This window comes from Brassica napus, chromosome C9, assembly GCF_020379485.1.
Source record: "Brassica napus cultivar Da-Ae chromosome C9, Da-Ae, whole genome shotgun sequence".
NCBI lineage: Eukaryota > Viridiplantae > Streptophyta > Magnoliopsida > Brassicales > Brassicaceae > Brassica > Brassica napus.
In genome coordinates, this window is record NC_063452.1 from 4,719,448 (window position 1) to 4,740,835 (window position 21,388).

Here is a 21,388-nt window from a genome sequence, read left to right on the forward strand (position 1 = left end):
TTACAAAGAATTAATAAAATTCATTAATGGCATTTAAGTCTTTTGGTTTTGGGCCTACAGATACACCTAAATGGATCTATAAATAATAGGCCTATATATATATATTTAAAAGATATATTAATTTAAATTTAATATAAGTATAAATATATTATGAACAATAAATGAATTAAGAAACATGAAAATATTATTTTCTTAAATATACGTATCAATATTCAAAATAGATCATTTGAATATTATACATATTTTCAATACAAACCAAAATCGTATATCCTACACCATATATCATATACATATTTGAATATCATTTTTCAGTGTATAATGTCATTTTATACATAATATTAATATGGCAATTACGAGTGTTCAAAAATATTTTAAAAACTATCTTAAAATAAAATTTTAAATCTAAAATACAAACACAAACTTATAATAGGTTATTAATAACGAAAATAAACTAATATTGTCATATCAATAAGTTATTTTATATTATCATTTTTTATTTAGATAACATGATAAAATTTTATCAAATTCTAAGGAATCACTAATTTATGTAATATTAATAAATATATGAGTAATTTAATCAATTTTTAAAAAAAGTACTATAAGATATTTTGTTATCGGATCAATAGTATCAGATCGCGGGTTAATAGTGAGTTTTTAGGTTTTTACCGGTTATATCGGATTTTTAATTAACAAATTTTTCATTAAATCCGAACAGGATTATATACAATGTATCGGGTCTATAGGTTCAAACATGAATCTAGGTCAGATATGAAAACAAATTTTAAAACTCAAACATTATTATAGAACAAGCTACCATATTTCGAACAAATACCATATTTTGAAGAGAAAAAAAACAAATGATAAAAACCTAAAAACTCAATTGTTATGGTTCGAAATGAAAAATAATGGTAATTTGTAAATCAGTTTTCGATTAATAAATGAAAAACAAACAAACCCGCGCTTTCTAAGCGCGGGTCAAAATCTAGTAATCCTTTACAATATTCCTACAAGAAGATAAAATATTTTTATAAAAATATTTTTTCATTTAACTTACTACTTAGGAATAGGAAAAACTAAAATAAGTAAACCATACAATGAATGCATAACCAATTATAGAAATTTCTTCCATAAAAATCAATGAATATCCAAGTAATAAAAGAGAAAATGAGAAGAGAGACAAAAAAAATATTTTATTTAAGATATTATGAGATATTACTTTAAGACTTTTAATTACATTTATTAATGTAAGATGGCTTACTTTATTTTAAACATTCAAATTAAATTAATTAATTAGTTTTATTAAGAGAATAATCCTATTTGATTTAGAATCCCATTTTAGATACTAGAGTAATAAGATTGCTTTTATGTATATATATAGTCTCTATTGTACGTCTGTAGGAAAGACAACTATCAAATAGCAAACAAAAGCATCATTTTTTAGAAGAGTGTTACGATAATGTCATCATCACATCTTCCTATTATGTGCCTCATTATGATTTCTCTCGTTCCTCTACATCACTGTATGTACAATGCATACAATATTTTCCATTTTTGATCATTTTATCATCATAGACATTGCAACTATTCATTTCTCATTTTTAATCCTATTTTTCATATATAGTAGGAAACGCATATGGTTTAGAATTCAAGAAAAAGTGCATCGATTTCCGTCAATGGGTACCTGCATGTACGATACCTGCATCGGGTTGTTTTTGCTGTAATGACGCACCATCGGAAAAAAAATTAACGTGTTATGCTACGGAAGCAGAATGTATGGCCCGTTGCCCGAACCCAACTATTTGAGTGGCTTAAGACACTTTAAGAAATTAGAACATACTCAGTGGAATATCTCAATAAAATTATAAAATATTATAATATAAGGATATTAATAAACTATTGCTTTGGGTATCACTATATATATACATCAGGCATCTACTTTAAAATATAGATATGATTAAGAATGCTATAAATTTGTGTAAGAGAAAAAAATAAAATGATGTTTGTCATTGTGTTCAATACCATTGACAAGCTTTGAAGTTCTAACAACAACAACAACAACAACCATCTTCAATTATACAAAAAAAATTGGATAATATTTGAAAATTTTGAAGGTTTCGGATCAAAAATATACGGTCCTCTCTCTCTTCTCTTCTCCACAAAAGCTCTCTGAACTTTGGCCTCGCTTCTTGGCTCCGGCGGTCGTCCTCGGCGCGCGTGACCGTCGGGAGCCTCCTCTCCTCCTCCTCCTCTTTTTTTTTTGCTCCGTTTTGCCTCTTTGCGTGTGTGATGTTGTGGTCGGAGTTCTGTCAAGGATTCATCTAGATCTAAAATGACAGTAATATATTATCATAAATTATTATATACAAAATAATATAAAATTTTATATTTATAAATGAAATGTTACCCGTGCGGATTAAAATCTAGTTGTGTTTAATACTATCGACAAGAAGAAACCGTGAGATACCATTGAACGATTTGACAAAGTCATTTGCAAAAAAAATAATAATAATACTATTGACAAGCTTCAACATTCACCTTTTCATTATTTTTTTTTAATATTTGCAATCTATCTCTTTGATTTGTTTCCTTTTTTTCTATTTGCAGTTTGTATTTGATATGTTCTATTTTTTTATGGATATTTTATCTTGCTATCTTTTGCTAGATCAAAGAGCAAATGCCAAATTATAACATATCAATGGGATAATCACAGTTTCAAGTTTTTTTCTGTAAGCTTTTAATAAAAAAATATTTTAAGCTTTTCTCTTTCTTTCTAAAACTTCTCCTACTATATAATACCATATTCCTCGTCACTTCAGGTTTCATGTCAATTCGGATCCTGCAATTCAAATACATTAAATTTCTAGATACATAATGAAGTTCGCATTAGTTCGGGTACTTTAGGGATGTCCATTACAATACGCAGGACTAGAGCACATACAAGAAAGGGCGAACGGAATGATGTGAATGAGCGTTTTCTGCGAGAACTTGGCACGTGACTTGTCCTTCTTAGCCATCTCCTCTGGTGGATTATTGTAGGTGGAATCTTGCCGTAGAGATAGGTGGAAATTGCAGACATTGTAACAGTAGAAGAAGAACAAACTTCATCAGTTCTCACTTGGACAAAAAGCACACTACAACAAACGAACTAAATGATCTTGTTCCTAGCGTCTTCAAGCTTCTTGAGAATCTCGGTAGGTGTTCTATCCAGCTCAACTGCTATTTTCCTCTGTAAATCTATTGGAAGTGTTGGAAACTGCTCGCACATACATTTGACTGTGCCAACAGCCAGTAAAGTACCATACTCTTTGGCATGAAAATTAACTGTGCATACACTGTAAGCAGCTTCGTTGTCTTGAAAGTTCCAGTAGACAAGTTGTATCAGCTGTCTTAGGGTCAAAAACTCTGATGCAAGAGACCCACTTCTCTGACTCGGCTTTGGGATAGCCATGCTGCTCATCACAGAGCGGGTCTTCCTTATCCTCCTCATGGTCCCCACCATTCCCCATCTGATCTGCACTGCATTTACCATTCTCTCGACTCCACCGGCTCAAAACATTCCTTTCTTGCAGCTTCACGCTCTTCTACGATAACCAACAGCTTCTTCTTGGGATGTACAACAAACCTTCTAGGCGTGTACCTCAGAGGAACCATGGTTTCGTTCAAACATGAGAATCTGCAGACGGTCATCTGGGTCCAGAGACAGAATACGCACCGTAATAATTATATCATATGATCCCACAGCAAGGAAGGGGGATCTTTGTCTTCCTTCAGGAACAGGCGCAATGTCAAGGCAGGCCACGTCACCTGACTTCCCGAAAGTCTCTTGATGAACTCTGTCAAGCACATTCTTCTCCTTGTTGTACTCTACTACCACAATCCTACCGGAATCTGAGCCTACGACTTATTTAATCCTTCTAAAAGTTTGTTTAAGGCTTTAAGCTCAGCAAATGGGCTCAAACACTCGCGTGAAAGAAAAAAAAATAGTATGCAGGCAGGCAGAGTTTTGGGTACATTTGGGATCGAGCTTAGGACTTTGTCAAATCGTTCAATGGTATCTCACGGTTTCTTCTTTTCATTGTTGTTTAGATTCCTTTTGTATTTCTATCGACTTTTGAGATAATAATAATTTATGCTACTAAATGTAGAAATTACGGAATGTATCTCTAATCAAGTGTGTAATTGGTTCTTAATGTATAGATGGGCATGTAGCAGATACATTAATTGCCGTTTCTGTCTGTAAATGACCAAATATTAATAGGATAAGATTAGGAATAGTAACATGCAGCATAACTAGAGCAAGTTTTAATAGTAACAAAAATGCATAGATATGTATCGTTAATGCAAACCATAATCTTAACAAGTGAATAAAAAACTATAGTCATTTTCGAATACAAAACTGTTAAAACCGGTATGAGTTTCTAACGTATCATATTTTTCCTTTTGATTATCTAGACACCCGTCTGGATACATACAAATACACTAAAGTATATCACATATTCATGCAAAGACGTTCATAAGATATGTCGACCACATAATCCATACCATATTTTAAGCATACGATACAAGACAAAGGAAGTTACATTTAAAAAGGGTACCAAACCTAATAACCTTGATATTTCAAACACTGAAACTACTCCCAAAACCTTTTAAGTTGGGAGTTACAAGCTTATCATCACGGATGATTACCACCGTGCCCCAAAGCGGCAACTTCACCATCAGAGCCACCACCACCTCCTCCAGACCGACCATTTCCGCTTCCATAACCATACCCACCACCACGTCCTCCGCCACCTCCGGAACCGTACCCATATCCGCTACCTGATCCAGATCCAGACCCATACCCATATCCGGATCCTCTTCCCCAACCCGTGGGGGATCTACCTGAGCCCGAACCGTAACCCCATCCGGATCCAGGAGCAGAACCCCAACCCCAATTGTAATCCCAGTTGGGCCCACGGCCCGACCCACTTTCTCCTTGGGTGTTTTGGCCTGGTGACATGTTACCTTTTGACCATGCTAATGGACGAGAAGCAGAAGTCTTGACAGTGATTAAAAAGAACAAAACCAACAAGAGCCCTTTGATCATTTTCTAATTTTGTTGGTAAGTTTTTTATAAATGTTCTTCTACTTCTAAATCTTGTTTTGCTATGAAGTTATTGTAACAAAGCTTCTCGCACCATTTATATAGGCAGCAGAGCATTACTGATAGACAACGGTCAGTGACAAGTGGGTTTAATAGTGTGAGATGGGACAACCCACCCTTTCTGAAATTTTTTTTTTTCAAAAACTTATTTTCCGAGGAAAAAAACAGGTAAAAAGAAGAAAAATGCATTGCAAATGTATCTCCTACACATGTTGAGCTATACATTTTTTTGGTTATATAATTTTTCACTTAAGACGTAGTTATCAACTGTAAATAGGCACCGTCGCCCTAACAATATAATAAGATGATCAACCATGAAGCCACGAGCTGTGAATTTTCTCACCTTTTTGTTTTAAATATCAATTACCATAACTAATAAAAAAAAGACAAAAATAGCACTAAATCAAGTTTTTGTTCCCAAACTAGCAATCAAGGTCAAAAGTCACAAAAATATCACTTAATGTTTTATCAAAAGTCACAAACTTAGGGTTTAGAGTTAAAGGGTGAGGTTTAGGATTTAGGGTTTAGGGTTTAGGGTTTAGAGTTTAGGGTTTAAGGTTTAGAGTTTAGGGTTTAGGGTTTAGGGTTTAGGGTTTAGAGTTTAGGGTTTAGGGTTTAGAATTTAGGGTTTAGGCTTTAGGGTTTAGGGTTTAGAGTTTTGGGTTTAGAGTTTAGAGTTTAGGGTTTAGGGTTTAGAGTTGAGAAATGAGGTTTTGGAGATAAGATTTCAAATTTTGAAAAATAAAAAAATTAAAATTTTCAAAAGATAAAAGGGAAAATTGCCAAAAGAGAACAAGAAAACAGCATAGTTGTCCCTATGGTATAAATCTTTTTTTGTCCATTTTTTCTCCGTTTTACCCTTTCCATATGTTAAAATTAATGAAATAAATAGTTATATGAATCAGAAAAATTATTAAAAATATAAACAATTAATAAAACACCCATTTACACAAACACATATTTTTTTTTGGGTTAAAAAACATAATAAATAATATTTTTAAATTACGTTCTACTAAAAGTAGAATTCTGTTTCTACACAAAACGGGTAAGTAGAAAATGAATTCTAGAATGAACACATCCATCTACTTGTTTTAGAACGTACAAACTACTTTTTACTATAATTCTAAATATGGGGAATACGTATTCTACTATTTGTAATGATCGCTACTTTTATTCAGAAAACTGTTTCTACTTTTATTGAGTATTCTAAGTTATCAGGAATGCAAAATCTAAAACATATACGAACGTCCACATAGTGTAGAAATTACATTCTGGAATTTTGTTATGTTCTACACAGTGTAGAAGGTGCCTTCTACGGATAAAAAAACTGAATTTTCGAAAATTAAGGAAGTTGCAGTTTTTAAAATATTCTCAAAATATTCTAACTTCCTAAAACGTGTTTTCATTGATTTGGTTCGTGAAAAATTAAAAAAAAAATCGATTTTGAATGTTCTTCTTCACCAATCTATGATTTTCCAATGATTTCTCTATAGTTTGTCTTGTGATTTTTACAAACTCTTGTTCTATGATGCATATCTATACAACATGTGGTGTTTGGGAGTTTGGAGCAACCACGGGATGGGTTTTTACGGCTGATGAGAGAGGGGCTAGGCTACTGTTATTGGAATCAACTTCTACCTTAGAGGATTTTAAAAGAATGGTTTTGGAAGATTTTGATATGGAAGAAGATAGCTTACCCGATTTGGAGTTGAGTTATCTACCTAATGAGTTGATCAATACATCAACTTGTCCGCCTGTGATCATTGCAAATGATCGACAGCTTCAGAATTTTGTTTGTTTTGTTCAAAAGTGTGTTTCTACTCGATTGTGTGTAACATCTAAAGCCAAAGTTGAGAATCTGAATGAACCAGACTTTGATCTTAACAAGTCGCCAGCTGATTCAACTACTGCTCAAGAGGAGGGAAACTCGGTTGATAGGGGGAATGAACCAGCTCCTGTGTTTGTTGAGAGGCAGTGCGAGGAAAAGAAAGAAAAGATTAGAAGAGTCGAAGTTGATGAGGATGCCTATCATGCCGATACCATGATCTCGGCCAAAGAGGACGTACATAAGATGTCAAAGTTTTCTGTGCTCAATGTTGTTAAGAAGGGACAATTGTTTGAGAACAAAACTTTGCTGAAGGCGACTTTTGAGATATGTGCAATGAAGCATAACTTTCACTATGAGGTTATCAAAACGGATAGACAACTTTGGTACGTTAGATGTGAGGATAATGCATGCAATTGGTGTGTTCGAGCAGAGTGTTTGCAGGATTCTGAATATTTCATTATCAAAAAGTATGTCGGTGAACATACATGTGCACCTTCAAACAAAACCAAACCGGGTAGGACTGCTTCGGCCAAAACTATAGGCAGTCTGATTATGCATAGGTATGAAGGGGTTAAGGAAGGGCCGAAATGCAATGATATAATACAGATTATGCTTATGGATCATGGCTGTGAGATCACGAAATCTTTAGCATGGGATGCTCGTGAATATGCGGTTAATGCTGTTAGAGGTATACCAGAGAGAAGTTATGGAAAAATACCGAAATACTTGCACATGCTCAGAGAGGCTAATCCGGGAACACATTCATCGTATGAGATTGACAGCAAAGGGAGATTTCGGTACCTGTTTATTGCATTTGGGCAATCGCTACGAGGATTTAACAGAGTCATAAGGAGGGTTATTGTGGTTGATGGCACTTTTCTGAAGAACAAATACAAAGGAGTTCTATTGGTTGCAACTGCTGTAGACGGAAATTCTAATTTGTATCCTCTTGCATTCGGAGTAGTCGACTCAGAGAATGAAAATTCTTGGGAATGGTTTATGAGACAACTAAATAGTGTCATTGCTGATGATCATCATTTGGCTTTCATTTCGGATAGACATGCGGCCATTGCTAAGGCGCTTGAGACTGTGTATCCAACAGCTAAACATGGTATTTGCATTCATCATTTGTTGAATAATGTGGTAACATATTACCATGGGAAAGGACTTGTTGGGTTGGTTGCAAAGGCGTCCAAGGTTTATAGAGTTGCTGAGTTTGAAAAGATATTTGCTAATGTGTGTAATATCAGTCCGGCAATTGGAAAATACCTAAGGGATGCTGAAGTCCAAAAGTGGGCAAGATGTCAATTCTCTGGATATAGATATGACATAAGGACAACAAACCCTGCCGAATCCATCAACTCTGCTTTGCGTTCGCCGAGAGAGTATCCAATCATTCCCTTGTTGGACAGTATCAGAGAAATGCTGACTCGGTGGTTTTATAACCGTAAGAAAAAGATTTCAAAGCATAATCATCCTCTTACCGAAGATGTGGAGAAAAAGATTGAAAGGAGAACCGAGAAAGGCAAAAGATTTGCAGTTTACCCTGTCAGCGATGGTCGCTTGCTTGTTAGAGGTGATAAAATCGACTGCTTAGTTGATTTGGATAGACGTACTTGCTCATGTGGGAAGTACAACCTGATGAAGATACCTTGTCGGCACGCAATTAAAGCTGGGTTTCATGTTGGCAGACAGCCACACACATTAACTGATTTATTTTACACTACAGAAGCTTGGCGAGAAGCTTATCATGAAAGCATCAATCCTATTGCTGTTCCTGAGGATGCTTGGTCCATGCCAGAAGATGTTGTCGTGGACAATGTGCTACCACCAGAGTCAAGAAAATCAGTTGGAAGGAATAGAAAACGGAGATATGAAACTGTTGAAGATAAACTTCGGTCATCGCAAACATCACAAAAGAGGCAGCTTCGCAAGTGTAGTAGATGTGGTATTAGTGGGCACAACAGAGCAACTTGTAAAATACCAATATAGTCAGTCACATATGGTAAGGGTCAGCTTATATAGCCAGTTCGTTTATATGTTTTTCAATCTCGATTTAATTGTGTTTCAGGTATTTATTTTTCTGTTACAGGTTGGTCTGTTCAAGTATGCAAGTTGTGGTGTTTGAAAGTGCAGTATTGCCTTGTCTCGTATGGTTTTTTCTTCTAAAAATAATCAACTTTGTTTAACTTTGGATACTTTGGATAATTCTTGTATGGTTATTTTATCAGTTTCATTGTTATACATTGGTATTATTTTCACTTCACTTCTCTATCTCTCTGTTTGTTTAGTTATGTTCAGCTATGCTTTTGAGTTCGAGTTTAAGTTTGTTTGACAATAGCTGATGTCTGATTTTTCAACAAAAAAGGTGGATTGTAAGAACAGATCACTGAGCACAAAATATAAGAACCATTTGACTGGTAAAGTCGACACAAATATTGTTGCAACAAAACACTTATTGAAGCCAATACTAAGAACCAAATGACTGGTAAAAATGAAAAAAACACACTAACAAGAAGATACTTAGAACCAGTAGACTGATTTCACTCATTCTTGGCTTCTTAATCTTCCAAAAAGCCATAGAATGCTTCCTAAGCAACCTAATTCGAGTGAATTTTTCTGCTTCCTAACTTCTTCTTCTATTCTCTGTGTGATACTACTTTTCAGATCTTCAATCTCTTCTACAATTCTCCCTTGCTCAGCCTCTACCCTTCGAATCTCATCAAGCAAGGCGTCATCAACCCACTTAAATAAATGATTTTCCTTCTTTCGCTACATAGAAACGAAAATCAAATTAGGAGAAGTAAAATGGAATGAAAAAACATGATGTTTATCCTACACAATCGAAAATCGAATCAGACAAAAAAGGAACATAACAAATCGGTAATTGAATCGAAAAACAAATCAAGACTATGAACCTGTGCCCCTATTTCACATCTATAGAACCGTCGGTAAGGATTGTCATCAGTTCTCGAGTAGAATATCACAACCCCTTTCCCGCACCAGCACCTAGATGGCACCCCGTATGAATGTCGCCTTGAAGTATTCATGTGTGTGAGAAACTGCTTCAGAGAGAAAAAGGAGATTGACGAAAAAGAAGAACAGAAAAAAATGGGAAAAGTCGGGTTTGGTTGCTGAGTTGGTGTTATATATGTCGGGTTTTAGGTTTATTGTGGATCTAGTTCTGGTCGGGTTTGATTGTTGAGTTGGATCAAAAGTCTGGTTTGCAAGAAGCCAAGTTAAGTGTATTACATTTGATTCGATTTATTTACTCCTACGGGATGATCTAGTAAAACAATTATTCTAAATGTTCTTGTGGTCTTGTTCCGGGTTTTTGTTTCGTTTAGGGTATGTTTAGGGTTTAGGTTAGGTTTGACTGTGGTCTTGTTATGGGTTTTTGTTTCGTTTAGGGTATGTTTAGGGTTTAGGTTAGGTTTGACTGTGGTCTTGTTATGGGTTTTTGTTTCGTTTAGGGTATGTTTAGGGTTTAGGTTAGGTTTGACTGTGGTCTTGTTCCGGGTTTTGTGTTTCGGTTAGGGCATGTTTAGGGTTTAGCTTAAGGTTCTAATTTAAAACAGTGTTAAATTCTAGCATTCTTCAGCTAAAAACTCTTAATAACAAAACCACAAGATGTACATTTGATTACAAGAGTCAATCCTAAAAATCATAATTAAACACTAGAAGTTATACAATAAACTAAGCAGTCTTGTTCCTAAAAATGATAATAAAATCTAGAAGTTATACATCAGATTAAGCAATCTTGTTCATTACATTAGAACTTGAAACCAAGCAGTCTCACAAAATCTCTTCTACAGTCGAAGAGAGACACTCCGGGGATTGATACTTTGACATCCTATCAATCAATTCCGGATCATTAGCTGCTTCCCAAAGATCCCATAGAATCCTGTGGCGAGCTTCGATAATGTTACCATCATGCAACAACGACAACTCCAATCCAAGCGCATGACACTCAATGAACTTCACTGCATAGACGCCACAGTCGCATGCACTTTTATTCAGATTCCCAACGGGGACATAGGAAACAGTATATGCACCGACTGCGAAATCCTTCTGGTGTCTCATAGGCTGAACTGCCTTGACAATACGCGGAATAAGGTTTGCGAACCCATCCACCTCCTTGTACCTTTTCTTACCCGAGCAGTCGAACACTTCAATGCTCCTCGTCACGAAACTGATGCACAAGGCGATCCAATGATTCCCACTGACATGAACAGGGACATACAGGCGATCCACATCTATATTCCATATCTCATGTGTCCTGCCATGTGGTGGAAGGACTCCTTTACCGAACTGCAGTAGCAAATTATGAAGCATGTAGCTCTTTCTACCCTGAGCTTCTAAATGACCATACTCTTTTTTAATCATATTGCTGAAGACGACAGTCATGAAGGCGACACGATGAGGTCTCCATCGTTTCAAAGATGTTCTCTCCCGGAATACGTACATTGCAGCGTCAATCTCCTGCATATTTTGAAAATCTTAGCACACACAATGTATTTAAAAGACACATATGGAAGCAAATAGTCTCTAAGGTTTACCAAGCTATTTAACCACTCAGATTTATCCATAAGACGATTAGCAATCTCAAAATCTAAAGTGGCAGGTCCAATCCGTATAGGTCTGAAACCAAATACAATGATAAAATTGTAAAACATTCATTAGTTTATTTTAAATGTATTAATACATGTCAGATGAATGAGAATAGAGTACTTACGTGGAGGAAGTTGACCAAGTTCTAACTTTTTCCCAATCCTCTTCACGGAAAAACACCAACGCGGCATCTGGCGAGTCTTCTTTGGTTCGATCCATTTCCTCATCATTCCACTGCAGTGGAGCCATGTTAAACGGTTTCGATTTACTTAACGTCTCAACTTTCACTTGAGACAGATCAAAACCGTCAACAAATGTAGCTTGGGACAGGTCCCGCAAGTCTTGTGTACTCAATCCAAAATCAAAATCATTAGTTTCTGTAGCAATCTTTTTCCCGTCCTATTCATTAAAATTTAAAACATTGCATATAAGAAGAAGCCATTTATTCATAACACAAACAAAGCATTACATTCATAGAGTTTAATACACAAACATTCAAACATATTACACTTTAGAAACCTATTACACAAAGTTTCACATTCCATATTACATAATATTACACAGTCAATATAAAGTTCCATAAGCCTAGCTCCAGCACCCTAACTCAAGCATCCTAGTTCCAGGTTCATCAAGTTCTACACTTTCTCTTAGGTAGTACCTTTTTTGTTGGAGTAGGTTGATCGCCTTTGCGCTTAGGTTGAGCTTGAGCGCCTTTGCTCTTAGGTGGAGCTTGAGCGCCTTTGCTCTTAGGTGGAGCTTCCTTGGCTTTGCTGTTTAGTGGAGCTTCTTCAGTTTCTTTCTTACTAGGATAGCTTCCTTCACCAGTCAAACTGATTGCGTCCTTGAGCTGTGAAACCTCAATCTCCATCTTTCCCATCCTCTCTGTAAACACCCTCTCCATATTCGCCATTTGCATACTGAGCACATCTCCCAATGAAGTGACAGATGTGCGGATAAGACCCTCAATGAAACTCATAGTTTCAGGACCAAAAGTCAGAAACTTTTCTGCTGATCGCTTACACAGCACCTTCTTCTTTCTTGTCTCTGCTCCTTCATCAAGAAACTTTCTCTTGCCTTTTCCTGCGACCTTAACCGAAGAGTTCTCCTCGTCTGCTACAACATCCGTATGATCCACGATCTTATCAGCTTCTGACCCTCTATCATGGCTGTCGGGTTCCTCCATTTTAGACTCTTCAGGGTCTAAAACTGGCCAGTCTGTGTTGCTCCAATCATACTTGTTCCTGATCCTCCCCAAAACAAGGTCCACTCGTTCATCTTCCATCTCACCCTCCCTTGTGTACTGAGCATCTAGAAACACATCACCATTACCAGTCACTGATATGACCGAGAAGAAGTTATCCTGCAAACAGTTAAAACATGAAAATCCAAACAAAATATATACAACAACCATATAAAAGAAAAAAACAGAGAGAATGTTACCTTCTTAGTTAAGGAGTCCTCGAGCTCAATGATGTCTTCATAAGAAACTTTTGCAACTCCTTTCCAATTGCCACACCTTGGACCTTTGAAGCTGTCTGAGACTCTTCTGCCTAATATTTCTCCAAAATCAGGAATTGCCTCCATAATCCAAATCTGGAGAGCATAGGAGAAACCCTCGAAAATGTAGCTCTCCTTCTTACCCAACTTCTTCATTGCCTTCTCAATCGAACTCAACAGGAAATCATACGAGTGAAGACCCCAATGGAACTTCCGAACCTTGTCAAAATCCATCACCAACTTGATGTACATATGAGGGATGGACACCTTCTCATCTCTCCCCATCACCACACCCACTATTACACACAAGTAGATCAACCTCATCCTATCAAGCCGCGTCCAAGTGTGAACTTCTTGTAGATGAACCTTTCTGATCGACTGCAAGGTGATCTTACCACCTGTGTGCAGTAGGTTACTCCAAAAACCCCCGTCGTTTTTCCATTTCACTACGTCACTGTTAGTTTCCCGTGTAATCTTGAGGCCTGTCACAGCATGGTACTCCTGAAGCGAAAACCGGAGAGGCGTCCTCGCAAAAACAAACCACTTCTCATGCAGCTTTGAGGTAATCAGCTGTCTACATATGAAGCTATCCACTAGTTTCCCAGAGAACTTGAGATCATTTTCGGCAATAGCCATGATATGTGTGAAAACAGGATCTCTCTTCACATCATCGTACTCTGCACACATAGCTTTCTTCAGATCTCTGATAAGTTCCATGCGGCAACTGTTGTTGATCTTCTTAACCCGAGGTTCTGAACCCTCTGCATATAATCGTTTAGGTAGCTCCAGCTCCATATCTACAAAAGATAATAAAACACATGGTTGTTAACAGCAATATCATAAACATGCAAACGCCCGAAACAAGCGTAAGAGTGAAACTGAGCCAGAGTGAAACTGAGCCAAACACAAGATAATAATCAAAAGCAAAACACCATTGTCTAATCAAATTTAAATTTAGAAACACAGTAGATCGATTAATCAAATAAGACAAGTCAATCTCCATCTCGCAATCAAATCAGCAAATTAAGACAATTAACAGTCAAATACACACAAACTTTGTTCAGCGAAATCAGTATCGTAACACTCATAAAGACAAACACAAACACTAACATTGTTCACCAAAATCGGTTCACATAATCAAAAAGTCAATTCAGACAAGCAAACAAATATTGATCCAAGTCAAAGTAACAAACTTAATAATGAAACAAAGACTAAGACAAATCAAAGAAACAAACCGTTCACAAATTGAGACCAGATAGCCGGATGAGAGAGGCGGAGAAGGGGAGAGAAGCCGAAAGGTGGAGAGAAATGGAGAGAAGCGACGAGAAGCAGAGAGGCGGAGAGTAGCGGAGAGGTGAAGAGAATCAGAGAGAAGCGCCGAGAAGCGGAGAGGCAGAGAGGCGGATAAGCTCGATTTTGCCTTTGATTTCACTGGTTCGTCCACAAGATCGCCATCTTCAAAGTCTCAATTTTTTGGCCATCAGAGAGAGGCGGTGAAACAAAAACGAAATTAGTTCAGAGGTGGAGGCAAACAGAGAGAAGCAGCGAGCAGCAGAGAGGCGGAGAAGCTTGATTTCGCCGTTGAATTCACCGGTTATTACACAGGATCGCCATTTTCAAAGTCTCGATTGTTTTTCTTGAGAGAGAGGCGGAGAAACCAACAAGAAATTAGGGTTACGTGTTTTGTTCCCTTTTTGTTTTAACTTTTTTAATATATCTTTGTAACACGTTTTTAAAAAAAAAAAAATTACTTAGCACATGAAACAAACACAATTAAATTATGTTTAATTAGATTAATTCAAGGTTAGTTTTGGAATTTTGGAAAATTTTATACTAAAGGGACAATTTAATGATGGATTTATACCATAGGGACAACTATGTTGTTTTCTTGTTCTCTTTTGGCAATTTTCCCAAGATAAAATGCTATTTTGGTCATTTTAGTTTTTAAGTGCTATTTTTGTGATATAAACTTAGAAATGTGCTATTTTGGAGATTTGTCCGTAACTAATCATATGGATTATCTTTATTTTCTCAACTAAAGTCGGCATTAAAATATATGTCAAATGAATGATTAGATGTTTGGTATTTACTGAACTACTTGAGTTTCTTTAAAGTAGAAAATATTATCTTCAACAAACCCTTTAAGACGCGTTAACGCCATTCCCATTTATATTTTTTACTAATTACGGCTTGTGGTTATGAAATGTTCTGCATTATCATCATGACTACAACAAACATAGATCCATAAAACAATGCTATAAACATTAACATCATCGATAATTGTAGAAACCCACTAGTTCATCATTACAATAAAATAGTCAAAGCGTCTATTGGATTTTGCAAGGTATATTAATTGTTCATATATCCTCTCTATTTTCTGATCTCGAATTTGTCTTTGCACCACGAGAAGCCAATATATCCGCCGATTTAGTTGATTAAATGGCCTCTTAAGTCTATTGAAATGATTTGTGGTAAGTTCAGGTTTAATGAATGTCTTTTCGATCAAAATTTCAGAATAATTGAATAATGTTTACCTAGGGTATCGACTGACTCATCGAACTCAATTGGAAACCTTCCAAACTAACATTAATTTGCTATATCAAGTTCAAAGGGTCTATACTTTTCTAAGACATAACTTAAATTCAAACACTGAAATCAAGAAACTATTCAAGCTTGTTTATGTATGATTTTATTATTAAACTATAATTCTAGTATGTGATTTATTACGTACGTAAGAGGTCATCATATGGTTTTGCTTATATTAGCTCGGTGTTTTGTAAAGTTTTTTTTTGTAAAATTGTAAAGATATTTTTGTATGATGATATCATTTCGCAAGTATGAAAAAACGTGTGTGCATAGAAACTGGATAGAATTCAAGAAGTAAAACTTAGATGCAGAGGCAATAAAACATAAATATTTAATGACACGAAAAAAATAACAGGCTAAATCAACTTTGTAGACGTCGATCGATTCATCTTGTACGTGCATCGAATATATATTATATAAAACATATATATTAACTTAATAAATGGAACAGACATATAAATTGTTAATTTCAGTGATTTAAAATTACATTTATAGATCGAAAAGAACAATTTATTTAGTATTTTTTTTTGTAATTGATATCTAGTTTTGTTATTTTCTGATGCTTATGGTTGTTTTACTCTACTGTTTTTACACTATAGTGATGGTATCCCCCTATCCATTCTACAAAATTTACACTAGTCCACAAGTTTTACACTGATTTTGTTATCCCAGGCAACGATTTAGTTATCCCAGGCAACGATTTAGTTAGCTCTATAGTAACACTCGAAGTTTTTGGATCTAAGAAATATCTAAAGGATCCTTTTTGGAATGATGGCAACTTTTAACATATTTTCAACGGTGAAGCGGTCCACACGCACAACTTCCTCCGGTGGAGCAACTACCATATGACATGTCTCTTTTAGGATATGATCGAATATTCATATTCATAATCTATATTGTTATACATATACATGAATATAACAGACCCAAAAAATATCTGAAAGCTCACTACCTAGATTCAAACTATTGGATATTAATAGGGGTTCACATAGTGTTTCTTACAACATTCCTCCAGTTTGTTTCAAAATATCTAGAAAGTGGATTACGTATATATGATGTGAATGGATCAAGTTGTGTAGTGGAGTGAACAGGATGGAAAATCCGGACTGATACATCTCATCTATGTAATTTTTCTTCCAAAAAAATGTCGAATCGTAAATATATAGCTTATGTGCCGACAAAAAAGTATAAGCTATGTAGAATTCATATATGCATATTAACAATACATGAACATTAAATAGAAAATGTAATGCATATTTTAAAGTTTCGATTTAGTCCATAGGTTTCTAACAACATTATGTGAACCTTACCTTTTATCACGTGCTGGACTCACTAGTCACTAGGGGTCACTACTAGTTCCACCCAGATCCCCCAATATTACACAACATTACATAATTAGAACTTTGATTGGCTTAAATGCAATAGATGTGAATGCATATATGAAAATCGCCCTATTGCAGTTTAAAGTTTTATTGGAACTCTACTGTAAGATGTAATCGAAGTGTTAGTAGCACATTGGTAAGTATTGTGCCCTAGGTTCAAACTATTTTTAGTACAGAAGATTACATTTAGATTAAAATATTTTAATGTTGTAGTATGAAAATATATAGTTTTCATATTGAAAATTTCAATGAAACATGAATAATAATAACATATTTGGAATAAGTTACTTATCAACAACTAATTTTAAGTTTATGATAAATCCAAATTTAACATGTTGACTCCAAATCTAAAAAAGATTTGAGGTCTAATCTGGGAACTCATGGTATATAAGATTAGAGGTCTAAAACCCAAATTTTTTCTATTAACAAAAAAAGTTGTGTAACTAGAAACTTTTTTTAACTGAAAAAGTTTGGGAACTCATGGTATATAATATTGGGAATTTGGGTTTGATAGCTACAAAACAAAACATAATTAAATTATAACCAAAGAAAAAAGTACTTCCATCATTTATGTAATATATACTATAATACTCTTAGTAACCGGTTAATGAAAGATGAAAATATCTCATCTTCTTTTTCTTCGATTAACAACTACCATCAATCTACTTCCATCTCTACCACCTTGTCCTCCGACGCCGTTACAATACGATCATCACTAATTCTCCACTGTGTTTTGTATTTATAGATTTTTTTTCTATAATCAGTATCATTTTTCATAAATTATCACCTCATTCATATTCACATTTATCACTGAACTACCATCACCATAGCCATGAAATCTACAGACGGCATTAAGGTCGAGGCGCCCTCATTTGTATCGTAAGTTTTTGGTTATACTATACTATTTGGACAATATGTACTATATTATTTCCTTTGTTACTATTTTATTTCATATGCTTCATATTATGTACTACATGCATATTTTGATATTTGGGTTAGAATTTATATTTTCTTTTAAAGTTTAGTGATTAGTGTTTTGGGTTTAGTTTATGGAAGGTTTGGATACCTCATTCATGCAATCATAAGCATTTCAAAATTTGAAAAATATGTACTATGCTATTTCGTTTGTTACTATTTTATTTGATAATGCTTCATATTATGTACTGTGTGCATATTTTGATATTAGGGCTAGGGTTTATATAGTGATTAGTGTTTTGGGTTTAGTTTATGAAAATTTTAGATTGACAGAGAATAAACATTACTTCCACTATTATTAATTTCATTAATATGAACTATACCATATGAAAAATGTTCTATTCTATTTACTCTGCTTATCTTCTTCCATAACATTATATCTTTCTCCGATCATCACAATCATATTAATCTTTGTATGAAAGATGACTGTGTCTTTTGGATTGACAACCTATGTTTCATCTTTAATCACTCTTGCCGTAGTCATCATCTTCATAGTCTCCGCCACCGCCGGTGCGATAACCAATATCACCGTTCTGATAACCACTACCGCCGCGACCATACCGCAATAATCACCACAAATATTGATTACAGTTTTTTTTTCTTTGACTGGCAACTGCCAACTGGTTCTAAAAAGGGACAAAACCGGGAAAATATAGCACAAATGCTATGAGATCTAATAACTTCAAAATTAGTGACATATTCTTAATTTGTTGGTGAAATATGACTAGTTCACAAATAAGCCCTGTAATATTGGCACATGGCAAAAAAGAAAACTACCAAGTATATTTGGGTCAGCATGTTATCATCTTATACTAATAAGCGCAATTGTAAAAGGCCTTTGCACCAAGGAAAATGTTTACAAAACCCACCAAAACATTTAATATAATTCGACACCGCCCACTTATGTATTTTCTTTTGTAAACACCTTTAAAGATAAACATGCATGGATTATCCATAACAATAAAAAAAAATCCCAAGTCGGGAAAAAAAAAAATATCCTGCCACCACAAGTTTTATGAAAACGAAATTTATTTAATTAAACCTACCAACACTAAAAAACAAGTGTAAAATAAACAAATACAACAACCACTAAAATCTCGCCACGTACAAAACCCACAGTTCGTAACAGAGTGGTGGTCTCTCTCTCTCTCTCGGTCTCGATTTCTGATTTCTCACTGTACGACCAAAACTAAACCACAGAGACACATAAAAGAACAGGCAAACTAATTGATCCGCTGCTGAAGATCTCGAAACCATGTCTTGTTTGGGTAGGATCTTGTCTGTTTCCTACCCACCTGATCCTTCCGGTTCGCGTCTTTCAGTGTCAAAGCTGTCTTCTTCACCAGGGAGAAACCGAAGGCTGAGATGGCGTTTCACGGCCTTGGACTCAGACTCTTCCTCCCTCGATTCTGATTCCTCCGACAAATTCGCTGCCGGGTATTCAAATTAAGCTCTTTAAACCGATGTTTTTGTTATGCCCATGAGAGTTGAACCCGTAAAGTTACAGACTTTGGAGTTTAATCGTATTTAAGTTTCTAAATTTTGATTATTTTTGGTGCAGCTTTTGTATCATAGAAGGACCTGAAACAGTACAGGACTTTGCCAAAATGCAATTACAAGAGATTCAAGACAACATTAGAAGCCGTCGAAACAAGATCTTCTTGCACATGGAAGAGGTTTACTTTCTTAAAGTGGAAACCTTTTAGTTTCTAAAACTGTCTTCCTCCTTAGTTAACTATCTGTTAATACAGGTACGGAGGCTAAGAATACAACAACGGATTAGAAACACAGAGCTTGGAATCATAGACGAAGAGCAAGAACACGAACTACCTAACTTCCCCTCCTTCATCCCATTCTTACCTCCATTGGTAAGTATTTAAACACTTTCTTTAGAGGATTTTGTGTGTTTTGAATTGATCAATAAATACACTTTCATTTTGCTAGACTGCTGCCAATTTGAGAGTCTATTACGCAACTTGCTTCTCACTCATTGCTGGGATTATCCTCTTCGGTGGCCTACTAGCTCCTACTGTAAGCCCTTTGCTTCAAGATTGGCATTTACTCCCTCCCTTTTGAAAAAAATCCACGCTTTAGAGAATTTTTTTTGTTTCAAATAGATATATCTTCATTTTCAAATGCATTATTTAATGGTAAATTATAAACTTCAAAAAATGATAATTGTGTTTATTGAAATTTATTGGTTAAGTTGCGGAAAATCGTTAATAACAAAAAAAAACAATTCATTAATAATCAGTATTTAATATGTTTTTTGAAACCTTAGAGGGTGTATGAGTATTACTTTGCTTTATGTAATAAAGTTTTTGATTTGTAACTTCTGCAGCTAGAGCTGAAGCTAGGTATAGGGGGCACATCATATAAAGATTTCATTCAAAGCCTTCATCTACCTATGCAATTGAGGTTTAGTATCTCTCTTTATATACATTTGCAACTTTATAGAAAGGATGCTTAACTCTTGTGTGTTCACCAGTCAAGTAGACCCAATAGTGGCGTCATTCTCTGGAGGAGCTGTTGGTGTGATCTCAGCTTTGATGGTAGTTGAAGTTAACAACGTGAAGCAGCAAGAGCACAAGAGATGCAAATACTGTCTAGGAACTGGTAATTATGTTTCCTCTTCTTGTTCATAAAGAGATTTAAGTTGTTGGTTTTAATAACTTTTCTTATGTAACACACACAGGGTATCTAGCATGTGCCCGTTGCTCTAGCACAGGTTCTCTTATTATATCTGAACCAGTCTCAGCTATTGCTGGAGGGAACCATTCTGTATCAACATCCAAAACCGAAAGATGTTCAAACTGTTCTGGTGCTGGAAAGGTATAAACCATCAAAAACCAAAACCTAAAAGCCCAAAACCAAAAATGTGGATGTTGAATTGTCTGTGTTTGTTGTTCAGGTGATGTGTCCGACATGTCTGTGCACAGGAGTGGCTATGGCTAGCGAGCACGACCCTCGTATTGATCCCTTCCTTTGATTCCTCTCCCCCCCCACAAAATCTATTTGTCATTGTAACTAAAAATGGTATGTACTAATGAATAATGAGAACTGCATCCTTTCATCTGTATATGTACACACACAATGACACAAATGAACTTATTACATAATGTTAGATTTTTCTTCGTCCTGTAACACTCCGAAAGCTCAACACTCTCCAGAATTAGAGCCAGAAACGAAACACACTGTTTCTAGGCTATATGTGGCTTAGAGTTGAGTACACTACTTAGTAGGTCTGGGCGTTCGGACCCGTCGGTTTCGGTTCGGTTGATTCGGATTTTTGGTGTTATGCTCATAAGTCCCTTTCGGGTTTTATTAATCTTCGAGTCGGGTTTGGTTCGGTTTCCTTTCGGAAAT

General features: G+C 35.5%; 4 protein-coding genes across 4 annotated transcripts; 2 read left to right on the top strand and 2 right to left on the bottom strand.

Moving 5' to 3' along the window:
* Positions 1-4,411: 4,411 nt before the first annotated feature.
* On the bottom strand, positions 4,412-5,172 carry LOC106451885 (putative glycine-rich cell wall structural protein 1). Its single transcript, XM_013893871.3, has one exon. The coding sequence runs from the start codon at positions 5,084-5,086 to the stop codon at positions 4,673-4,675; it is 414 nt and encodes a 137-aa protein (XP_013749325.1). The 5' UTR covers positions 5,087-5,172; the 3' UTR covers positions 4,412-4,672.
* Positions 5,173-6,671: 1,499 nt separating this feature from the next.
* LOC125592436 lies at positions 6,672-8,963 on the top strand. Its single transcript, XM_048767594.1, has one exon. The coding sequence runs from the start codon at positions 6,672-6,674 to the stop codon at positions 8,961-8,963; it is 2,292 nt and encodes a 763-aa protein (XP_048623551.1).
* A 1,623-nt stretch (positions 8,964-10,586) lies between these two features.
* Positions 10,587-14,841, bottom strand: LOC106416323. Its single transcript, XM_013857181.3, has 6 exons — positions 14,315-14,841; positions 13,023-13,876; positions 12,241-12,942; positions 11,707-11,981; positions 11,531-11,612; positions 10,587-11,453 (listed from the first exon to the last, which is right to left on the bottom strand). The coding sequence occupies exons 2-6, from the start codon at positions 13,872-13,874 to the stop codon at positions 10,767-10,769; spliced, it is 2,598 nt and encodes an 865-aa protein (XP_013712635.2). The 5' UTR covers positions 13,875-13,876; positions 14,315-14,841; the 3' UTR covers positions 10,587-10,766.
* Positions 14,842-18,986: 4,145 nt separating this feature from the next.
* Positions 18,987-21,161, top strand: BNAC09G05380D (protein ORANGE, chloroplastic). Its single transcript, XM_013893877.2, has 8 exons — positions 18,987-19,459; positions 19,584-19,698; positions 19,774-19,890; positions 19,967-20,053; positions 20,364-20,440; positions 20,511-20,638; positions 20,718-20,854; positions 20,934-21,161. The coding sequence occupies exons 1-8, from the start codon at positions 19,278-19,280 to the stop codon at positions 21,009-21,011; spliced, it is 921 nt and encodes a 306-aa protein (XP_013749331.1). The 5' UTR covers positions 18,987-19,277; the 3' UTR covers positions 21,012-21,161.
* The last annotated feature ends 227 nt before the right edge of the window (positions 21,162-21,388 follow it).

Excerpts from the sequence above, each read along its gene's own strand:
- LOC106451885 (XM_013893871.3), bottom strand. The coding sequence starts at position 5,086 with ATGATCAAAGGGCTCTTGTTGGTTTTGTTCTTTTTAATCACTGTCAAG.
- LOC125592436 (XM_048767594.1), top strand. The coding sequence starts at position 6,672 with ATGCATATCTATACAACATGTGGTGTTTGGGAGTTTGGAGCAACCACG.
- LOC106416323 (XM_013857181.3), bottom strand. The coding sequence starts at position 13,874 with ATGGAGCTGGAGCTACCTAAACGATTATATGCAGAGGGTTCAGAACCT. Across the intron at positions 11,982-12,240 it reads AACCTACTCCAACAAAAAAG|GACGGGAAAAAGATTGCTAC; the intron begins GTACTACCTAAG and ends TTTAATGAATAG. Across the intron at positions 11,613-11,706 it reads ACTTGGTCAACTTCCTCCAC|ACCTATACGGATTGGACCTG; the intron begins GTAAGTACTCTA and ends ATTTGGTTTCAG.
- BNAC09G05380D (XM_013893877.2), top strand. The coding sequence starts at position 19,278 with ATGTCTTGTTTGGGTAGGATCTTGTCTGTTTCCTACCCACCTGATCCT. Across the intron at positions 20,054-20,363 it reads GTGGCCTACTAGCTCCTACT|CTAGAGCTGAAGCTAGGTAT; the intron begins GTAAGCCCTTTG and ends TAACTTCTGCAG. Across the intron at positions 20,855-20,933 it reads ACTGTTCTGGTGCTGGAAAG|GTGATGTGTCCGACATGTCT; the intron begins GTATAAACCATC and ends TTTGTTGTTCAG.